General features: G+C 41.8%; 1 protein-coding gene across 1 annotated transcript; it reads left to right on the top strand.

Moving 5' to 3' along the window:
• Positions 1 to 256: 256 nt before the first annotated feature.
• LOC121838056 lies at positions 257 to 1156 on the top strand. Its single transcript, XM_042294043.1, has one exon. The coding sequence runs from the start codon at positions 366 to 368 to the stop codon at positions 1134 to 1136; it is 771 nt and encodes a 256-aa protein (XP_042149977.1). The 5' UTR covers positions 257 to 365; the 3' UTR covers positions 1137 to 1156.
• The last annotated feature ends 9691 nt before the right edge of the window (positions 1157 to 10847 follow it).

The following is a 10847-nucleotide window of genomic DNA, read 5'->3' as shown; positions in this document are numbered from 1 at the left end:
CTAAATCTACGAACAATTTCAGGCCAAAGCGGCAGAAAGCGCGGCGGGTTATCAAGGTGCTACAAAGCCTGGCCGTGATCGACGGACTGCAACTGCTGCGCTGGGCTACGATCAAGTCATCGATTCCTGCCCGCCGGTGATTGGCCGACAACACTACGAGCCGTGCGCAACTCATCTTCAAAAGACGACTGTCTTCACTGTGTCCGTCATTTGGCAGCGGCGGCGGCAACTGCGTCACGTACTAAATCTACGAACAATTTCAGGTTGGTTCTAACTTCCCTTGACTACTAGTGTTGCTGTTGCTTTTGCTGTCGCTGCTGCCAAGCCTAGCGTGTTGGTTGTGTTCATTTTCATTGTTTTTCTCTATGTCGAAAGACGTAGTCAAACTGTTGAACGAATTCAAGGATGAACTTAAACAGGAGCTCAGGATGTTCAGGGAGTCACTCGAGAGGGATATCAGGACAGAGTTACGTGATATACGTGCCGATTTGAAAGAGTTAACGGAAATAAAAAAAGGAATGAGCTTTATTAACGAGGAGCACGAATCAATGAAGCAGTCACTCGCTTTAATCAAAAAAGAAAACTCTGGCTTGAAGAAAGAAAACGCTGAACTGAACGGTAAATGTGGCGAACTGGCCAGAGCGCTAAAGGAAACCGAAAACAGATTAGTCAGCTGCGAGCAATACTCACGCAACAACAACCTCGAGGTGAAGGGAATCCCGAAGGACCAAGCAGAAAATGTCGACCAACTGATAAGTAAACTCTGTGAAGTAATCGGCGAGCCGATAACCAAGGCAGATGTTGAAGCATGCCATCGGGTGCCGACAAGAGATAGGGAAAAGAGCAATATCATTGTTCGCTTCCAGAACCGTAACAAGCGAGACTGTGTCTTGGAAAAGGCAAAGAAAAAACGAATCTCGTGTTGTGACCTTGGCCTCTCAACGGAGGCTCCAGTTTATGTAAACGAGCATTTGTGCCCGTATTTGAAGAAACTGCTTGGGATGACGATATCTAAGAAACGTGAGCATCGTTGGCTATATGTGTGGGTCCGAAACGGAAAGATATTTGCAAAAAAAGCGGGCGACACCCCTATTATCACGATTTCGAAAGAGGATGACCTGAATCAGATTTGTTGAATAATGTTGGTTCTTTTCTGCGAGTGTACTGCATCATTATGGCAGAGAACCTTGATGTGCTGACGCCTGACCAATTGAATTTTTTTATGACTAGAAGAGGTAGAAATACTTTCAGTTTTTTTCATTTAAATGTACAGTCTGCCAGGACCAAGGGAGATGACCTAATGATGCTTTTTGATTCCGTTCAGAGTTCATTTAATATTATTATGTTAACAGAAACATGGTATAAAGATGATGATGATTTTTTTGTACTTCCTGGATATAGCCACTTTTATTTAAACCGTGGGTATGGACGTGGTGGCGGTGTCTCGTTGCAAGCAAACTTTTCTGACCTCGAAATTCTTTCCGATTATTCTATCGTGACACGGAACTATGAAATACTTTGTGTTAGAAGAAAACGGGACATATTTTCTGTTTTGTATCGTCCACCTGGTGGAAACGTTGAAGTATTTTTAAATTTTTTAGAAACATTATTTTGTTTTGCAAATGAGGAAGGATGTACGCTCTTTCTTGGTGGAGATGTGAATATAAATCTGCTAGAGCAAACGCGTCTTAGAGATGAATTTCTTACTTTACTTACGTCTAATAACTTTTGTAATGTCATTGTCCCTCCCACTCGTGTCACAACCACGTCATCAACATTGATTGATGTGTTTGTGACGAATTGCGAGGAAAGTTTCATCAGTGCTGGTGTTCTAGGTTATGGTCTAAGTGATCACTTGCCAATTATTATGTTTATACACAAAACTGTGCCCAGGCCACTGAGCTTGTTAATGAAGATAAGGAACCTACTAACATGACCCGAAGTATAAATCCCACTACATTAGAACAATTCCGATTAATTATTTCTAATACTAATTGGGACTCTGTATTCTCTGCAACAACTGCCAATGAAGCGTACAATGAATTTTTGAATATTTTCAAAAATATTTACGACAAGTGTTTTCCGTATAAACAAATAAAACAGTTTAAAAAAACCGCAAGCCCTGGGTAAATAGAAAGTGCTGGAAAATGATTCAGAAAAAAAATAAACTCTATAATGTCTTCCTTAAAACAAAAGCACCTGAGGACCTTGCTCTTTTTAAACAATTTAGAAATACATTGAACAATGCTCTACGTCAGGCAAAACAAACCTACCTTAATAATTTATTCAACGAGTCATGCATGGATAGAACAGATGTGGTATGGAAACGGCTAAATGAAGTATTAAAACGGTGTCCCTCTAAACCAGCTATACACGTAATACAACGAGATGGGGTAACATTGCAAGGAAAAGCTCTCGCTGAAGCTTTCAATTGTTATTTAACTAACCTTGTTAGTAGCATACATATACCTTCATCAATGACGTACATGAAGCCTAGAAACGAACACAGCGCAGTTTTCTTTCCAACTGATCAAAATGAAATAACTTTAATTATGTCATCTCTTAAAAATAGCAACTCCTGTGATATAGACGATTTGCAGATAAAACCAATTAAGCATGTTTTGGACGTTCTATTACCTGTGTTAACACACATTATGAACTTCTCATTGTCCAGTGGTATTTTTCCTAAAAAGATGCAAACTGCAAAAGTCATTGTTTTGTTTAAAGGAGGGAACAAAAATGAATTTTCGAATTATAGGCCAATATCAATATTACCTGTGTTTTCGAAATGTCTTGAAAAGATTATTCACAATAGAGTGACGAGTTTCTGCACTAAATTTTTATTAATTTCTGACTCACAGTACGGCTTTCGCAGAGGTCGATCAACGGAGTTCGCTTTGCTAGAGCAGAAGGAGTTAATTTTAAAGTCGTTTGAAGAAAAAAAGTTAACTTTAGGCGTCTTCATTGATTTTTCGAAGGCGTTCGACCGTATTGACCATACTACCCTAATAAAAAAACTCGAACGCTATGGAATTCGCGGTGTACCTTTAAACCTTTTACAATCGTACGTTAAATTTCGCCAGCAATATGTCGTAATAAATGGACAGAGTTCTTCTGTCCTACCCATTAGAGCTGGAGTACCACAAGGTAGCATTTTAGGTCCTTTGTTATTTAATCTATACATAAACGATATTGTTAATATCAGCAAAGCCCCATCCTTCATCATTTATGCCGATGATACCAGTCTATTTTTTTCAGGTACAGAGATAGAAGACCTTGTTAAAGAAACGAATGCCTCACTAGAGAAACTGTATGATTGGAGTGAAGTTAACTCACTAATAATTAACACTACCAAAAGCAAGGCTGTCCTTTTCAAACCCAAGAATAGACATGTTTCTTTTTCTTTTAATATCATCTTGGGCCCCTCCGTCATAGAAATGGTGCCGAACGTCAAAACGCTCGGAGTGTATTTTAATGAACAGATGTCTTGGGATTATCACGTTAATAATGTTGTTAAAAAACTATCAAGAGTGCTTGGGAAATTATGTCAATTTAGAAATTTATTGCCTCGTCACATAAAAATGCTTATATACAGGGCCCTTTTTTTACCCCATTTGAACTACTGTAATTTAGTGTGGTGTACCACATCTCTGTCAAATGTTAACAAATTACACCTTCTTGAAAAAAAGGCTGTTCGCACAATACTCAATGTTCCTTTCGATACACATACACCCCCATTATTTAAAGAACTACGTCTAATAACTGTCCCTAATCTATATGAGTATACTTTACTAACACGATATAGATCAGCCCTCCGTTCTAACGAGCCTTTCCTTGCGCATATCTCAAACCTAACACCAAATATCCGGGTATATGACGTTCGTGAGGGGGAGCATTGGAAAATGCCAACAAATCGCACAAATTATGGTTTCCAAATGCTAAGGTATAATCTTCCATTTATTCTAAATAAACTTCAGAAGCATAATTTAACAAATATCGAGAGACTGAATCTTAGTACAATTAGAAATTTTTTCCTGTATTAAAATTTCGCTTGTATTGTGAGGTCGTGTGTTCTGTATGTTTCAGTTATCCTTGAGGTAGTATGATTATTATTTCTAGTCCTGTCATGTACCTAAATATGGAATGTGCCTTATAGATATGTGTGTATATGCGCGTGTGTATGATGCGTATGTATGTATGTATGCGTGTATATATGTGTACGTATATGCATATGTATATGTGTATATATATATATGTGTATATATGTATATATATATATATATATATATATGATTTTTTGTTATCTTTAACAGCGTGTTTAACTTATGCTGTTCTTCTGGTTCTTTTTTTATTTATTTATTTATTTATTCGCTTAATGTTAAAAGCTGAAAACTTAATATTATTACTTCATGTGTAGTATGTCGCCGTGTGCCAATTGTAAGGCTGCAGAGGCGTTGTCAAGTCAAACTTTTGACTTTTTGCCCCTGCAGCCTACATCAGTTTCTGATGTGAAATAAAGAATTGATTGATTGATTGATTGATTGATTGATTGATTGATCTTAAAGAAACCCGGCAAGCCAAGGCTAATGAACCGAGGATAGCTAAGGACGAGTCAGTTGCGTGAACCTGCACGTTGGACGGAAGTTTAAAAGGTGAGGGTGGCAAGCGGGCTAAAGCGAGGTTATGGTTTGATTAGTCGAGGAGGAGGAGGAGGAAAAATTTATTTAAAAGCTCAAGTCCGAGCCGTCTTAATCTTCTGGACTGGGAAAGGAATTTTCCTTTACAACTTGGGGTTAGGATTGTTCGTGGCGGAGGGTCTAGGATCTCCCGCACATCAAGAAGTAGGGGAGGCCAGAGTTCGTTTTGTAGGTCAGGAGGAGGGGCGGCCCTGTTTACCCACGAGTAGTGGAGATCAGTATAGCATGCGATGGGTGCGGTCGTGGCGTACACCGAGCTTGGACGAGCATAGGTAGACCCAAGGAGGAAACCGCGTTCAAATACACAATCAGGATCGTGCGGTTTATGGGCACCTCTATTGGATTCAGTGGGCCCAACCACATTATAAGTTGGCCAATGTTGCCTCATGTTGCTTCACGCTAGAAAACTACATATACAAATTTGCAATCATTAGAGCATTAAAAGTTGCCAATTTTAACGTATGTACTAAGGTACCAATTAGCATTTTATTTTATAGTGAATTCTGTCTATGTAATTCTCGTGCCCTAACCCCTTCAAAGGGGCACGACATGATGAATTATTTTCTAGGTTGTTGAATATGAAGCGCCAATCAATGGCAAGTACGAGCTGTCAGTTTGGGTGAAGCCTCAGTAAACTGCCACACGTAGCTCAAGATAGGTACCTTGCTACCGTATTCGAAGTCGCTGCTTAGTACTGACGCCAAGAAAGCGTCGAAAGCTAGGTATAAAGTTTGGAGAACACTAACGTGAACTTTTAGATTGACCTAATTTGGTGCAGTCCAGTGTACGGGCCCTTGATCCAACGCAGCCTAGAAAGCCCAAAGTTGGAATCATGCGTGAGCTTTAATATGTTTAAAGGCAACAAAATATACCGATACGGATCATCGGTCTAATCATCTTAGAAACCCCACTGCTTAACTCACGCGTGGTCTTTCCCCATTAGTAGGGCGGCCAAACATAACTGCATTTCTTTTTCGCCGTGAAATTTGAGAAAACCCAAAATAGAAAGCACTAAGCTAAGGCGATTCTGGGCTGCTTAGGAAACGCAGGTAGTGTTTTAACCACAAGACTGCAAAAGAAAAATTCACTTTAGTGCCCTATTTAGCGTTAGGTGAAGCTACCCAACACCTACCTCGTACCAAGGCCGTTGTGCTGAATGTTCTATATCACCTACTGAAGGCAAACCCGGACACGGAATAGACACTAGTACGGCGTAAGCCTTCGGCCAGACTCGTGTCTTTTCTGTTTAAACACGATTCGAAAGCTGACAGAGCACTGGTGCAGGCCCCACCAACAAATTCACCACTATAGGCCTTGTTATCCTGAATACGTTAGGCTACCAACGTTTCGGCGTGGCATAGTTCTTCACGCGGAATCTCTCAACATCACATCACATAACTGGGACTGTGGGCTACAAGAGGAAAGCGTAACGCTCCTGCGTTGGGATTGCACGCTTCGATTTAAGCTGTAAATTAAAACATTCGAATAAGCTCTGCCTAGGAGCGCGCCAAACGAAACACGTGAAAGAGTCAGCGGAATGCTCATTCGTCTTTCTTGACTCCGGTGAAGTTAAACAATCCGAGAAGACCTCCGACTGCGTGCGATGCAACCTTTAAGAGAACCTTTACGGACTACCGAGAGCAAGTGTTAGGAAAGTCCTCCGCAATTTGCGCGTTGTGTTTTACTCTTATTGTTTGAAAAAATAAAATGTGCCTGGTCATCACGATGGAATCTCGGTAAACAAATCAGAGCGGATCATAAACAATTGATTGGCAAGAACAGCGGTGTTCTGTGTTGAAAGCTCTGAGAAGGCGCGGGGTAGTACTAAGAAAAGATGGCGTAAAAAAGAAGCGCCATGAAATTTACATGCTGGTAGAAAATCAGCCCGGGTCAATTTGCAATTTAAGGGTGCTAAGCGCTTTATGTTCGCCCAGGAGCACGCGTCAAGTTAAGAATAAGGGGCTGTCTCAAACTCGCTCTCAATATTTGCTACAATAAATATAAAAATAAATGGTAGCGAAGGTTGACAGCCCTTGTGAGAAATATATGGTACCTTAAGATGCGAACCCTACAGAGCACAAAATGGAGATTGCATGAAAATGAAACTGAGGGCAGAATATTTCTGTACGAGCTTGTAAGGATAACCGGAACGCTGATGTACGCCCGAGAAAAGAGTTAAAAATCCAAATGAGACGGGACCACTTATTCTTGCTGCAGGAGCTCTATGATCACTCCTGAAACCTGCAGAACCCGAAACACTTTTTCCTACGATAGACGCTTGGATGAGTCATTAAGTACACCTATGGTGTAGATTTAACAGTGTTTATTTACAAAAAAAAAAAAACCTGCGGATGATTTTTGGTGTTGTTTTTGTTTTTAGATATTACTGTATTTCAGTTATCTTTCACGAACAGATGCTAAAAGCGGTTATTTTAGTTGAATAACTCTCGCTAAAGACTAAGACCTCGTGTCTTAGTTGGAAGGGCTTCGATGAAACGTATTCTAGAAATTATTTTTTTTTAGGTTTTATTGATTTTTCACTGATCACAACAACAAAAGTTTATCTTTTTTTTTTCTCTTTGCTATTAGCCCCGAGAGCGAGCACAAGCGTCGCTGCGGTCGCCGCGCCCTGATTGGGTGAGGTGTACCGTGACGTCAGGAGGAGGACTCCGCTCCGCGATCTGGCATCGGCTCGCTTCCCAGCACCGGTTTCCTGGTTTGGCGTTGTGTGCCGCAAGCTCTTCGAGGAGCTGGACTTCGTTTACCCGGTGTACAAGACGTTGAGTTAGGCCGATATTGACGTGCATCCGTACATTTTATAAGTTTGCTTGTCCCTTTTACTTTTAAAATTGGGTTACAAATCCCGAAACCAATCGGCGGACGCAATTCCGCCGATGAACCTCCCCGTCCGTCCACACGACACAAGGCAATCTTGCGAGGGGTCGGTGATGCGGTGGCGCAAGTGTTTCAGACGCTGGAATTCTCTTTCTCGCGTGTGCTTGATTTAGGACGATATTACATCCCGCTTTCAAGGCATTTGAAGCGGCATTTGTATCATGGGCCTTTGGATGGTCGGCAAATTAGCTCGCGACCCCGACTCTACGCTGCCACTCTGCATGCGCTGATTCGCCGATGTTTTAAAGGCCCTGCGTCTGATTATCTTTGAAGTGCTCGTGGAACAGGGTTGTTTTACATAAATGTAGTTTATTCGTGAATTAATTATATAGTTTATACACGTATGCAGGCATATTTCTTAAAAGATGCACAATTACTGGAAATTAGTTTGTATGGTAGCAGCAAAAACGGCCGAATTGCCCCCAGTTGCCTGTATGATATGTATTGAACAGCCCAAAATATGCGCAGCAATAGTGCCGTAATTTGGAATGTTTATACTTTTTTCCTGGCATTATTTATTCCAGTCTTGGGTATTCGGAAAATACACCGTTTAATTTAAATTGTCCTTTCCAATTAAAGGAGACACTGCTGCAGGTCCCCGAAAGCTTCCTAAGCCTCCGAATTCACTAAAGCAGGACTCTCTGTCAACAGAGCAAACAGGAGTAAAAGCAAGCATTCGAACGCCTGTCCAGTGGTAGATGCAGCTCTAGTAGCAGAAAATGTGGAACCTGTGAAGGGCGACAGTCTACGTGAGAAAAGCTTCGGGTATTTTAGCTTCAGGACAATTCGATTGAAGTAAAATCTCAATTTTAGGGCTTAAAAGGGACTAATAACGAGCTAGACACCTTCGCTTACGTTTGTTATACATTAGCTGAGGGTTGATATAAACAAGTCCACACATACCACCCGTGTAGTCCATTGAAATACTATCCGAATCCAGCAAAGGTCGAATGCGAGCAATGTATATAATAAATGGTCCTTGTTTTTTTTTTACTTTGCCCCTGCACTTGGGCTGTCTTACTTGTGATTCTCTCCCCATGGCCGAGACTGTATTTAGCATGTTGCTCGAGCAGCATGCAGCTTTTCTGTTTCGGCGATCTTGTTTAAAAACAGAGATTAAAAAAAAATAGTATACATAACCTGCCAATTTATTCAGACCATCAGCAGCATTTATTGAGCGAGATGTAAATCTATAGTGATGCTCTTGCAATTGTGGCCATATTTCTTCACTTTCATATACCAGCTGCGATTCATGCATTGCCTGCCCTGCCAACCATGCTTAAAATGTTACTTGAAGTTTCGCCTGTAGCTAAAGGCCATACCTCAATAAAGGCTCATATAAAAATATACACTCCCTAGGAAAAACACGCCAAAAAAAATTAAATAGAAAGGAGCGCGCCGAAAGCCAGCGTCGTCACAGCCTCCACAGGGCGAGCGGGGCGAGTCGTGGAAAAATTCTCTCCTCGCCGTGACGTCACCCCGGTTCGCCGTAAGGGGGCACCACGCGAACTTCTCGGGGCCAATACCCACTTAGTTTATCGTTTAAATATAGTGGGATGTTAACAACCTGTCGACAGCATAGCTCCGAAAATTAGCGGAGTAGTTAGGCGAGACGATTTAAGGGTGAAATGGTTCGTCTTTCCTGACTGTACTTGTTAACAATGCAATAACAAAGGGAAAGCATAACTGAGGGAGAGAAATAAATTAGAGGTTGCGGGGTGGTCAGAACACCGAGCTCTGTTCGGAATGATTAGTGCACAAAGGCAAACCTAGTTGGCTTTGTATTTGGTCAACGTTCGAACGCGTTAGGACGCGTTTGGAGATTGAGAAGACACAAAAGCTGTTCGTCTACCCACTGGCCATCCCAAACAAAAATTGGTGTTCCAACGCCCCCCCCCCCCGTGCTCTTTTCTCTCTCAATTACTACTCGTATAAGCTTTAGCTGGTGAACAATATCGTTAATCCCCAGTGACCCTCATCAAGCGCTCTCCGATAAATAGGTATGAAACTCGCAAGATTATTTTTTATGAATATATCTTGGCCAATAAAGTTACCAGGTACCGAAAAAATCTGGTACAAAGATGATCAAAGACGGTAATGCCATGGATGCACTTGCGGATGCGGCACCGTTCATTGCAGTTCAGCGTTGAGACGGGAACATTCAAATGCGACGGCGAAATAATATCAAGAAGACGTATTAAGACGGCTAGCGCGTTTTCAAATTTAACGTGCGTTATGCTTCTATAGCAAATACAATTTAGCTTCGCCAATACTGGAAACTCCTTGGAAAACCTATGGGAGCGGCGGCGAACGTGGCAGTGGCGCCTCTAGCGGACTCGGAGTCTACGGAAGCATACGACGCAATGGAAAAGTATAGGCTCCGCGACGTCCTCGAGCTTTGCGAGCCCCGTTTCTTCACCCCAACAGCTGAAACAATTCATTACGGTCAACCCGTTTGCAAAGCGGAATCCACTAATTGCAGCTGCAATGACAAACAAATAACAACGCCCGCATAAACAAAGATAGAGCAGTTTATTTAGAGGTCTCAAACGCCACTGACGGGGATCACATGCGTTTGGAGCGCATCTGGGAAGCGGAAAAAAAGTCCTTTAGCCACTCGAGCTACGTCGTAAGAAGTTACTGTTTATCCGTTACAAACTGCGTTGTCACAATTTCTTACCTGAATAGGTGATTACTATACCGTGCGCAAACAATATGTTAAAATTACCAGAGCGAACGCACCAGCCTCTGCAGCATTACAAATACAAAAACTAACGAAAAAAATGACCGTGCAAACACTTTCCGAACTTTGCAGAAAAGATGAGGTCCCCATCCCAGACGAAAATAAAAAAAAAATGGAGAACAGTCGCGAACAACCGCCAGCGATTGCAACGAAGAAGTTAGCAGACAATACCAAAATACAAATAACCCAGCAAAGACCTCCTTCAACGACGACAATCGCACGGGGGGCGTCAGTTGAATTTTTTTTTTTTCAGCTGCACGTTACACGTTTGTTTATTTGCTTTCACGGCGTTGGTAGGAACTAAGAACAAAAGACCTGCAATCTGCTATCTGCTAGCAGTGTGTGACCTTCTTTGCTTTCGCTTTTCTTTTCCCAGTGACTTTAGCAGGTTGTTTGTTTGCTCGCTTGGTACAGCAGTTCAAAAGTACTATCGGGGAAAAATGAAATGCGAACAAAGGAGCGCGTGGCTCGCGGTACAGGCTGCGCCGCCTGAAAGTGAACCTAGGGGCGAG

This window comes from Ixodes scapularis, unplaced genomic scaffold (genome assembly GCF_016920785.2).
Source record: "Ixodes scapularis isolate PalLabHiFi unplaced genomic scaffold, ASM1692078v2 PGA_scaffold5__190_contigs__length_132052651, whole genome shotgun sequence".
NCBI lineage: Eukaryota > Metazoa > Arthropoda > Arachnida > Ixodida > Ixodidae > Ixodes > Ixodes scapularis.
Note: the sequence above shows the minus strand (reverse complement) of the source record. Positions and strands in the feature narration are given on the sequence as shown.

Coding starts and splice junctions, on each gene's coding strand:
- LOC121838056 (XM_042294043.1), top strand. CDS start 366: ATGTCGAAAGACGTAGTCAAACTGTTGAACGAATTCAAGGATGAACTT.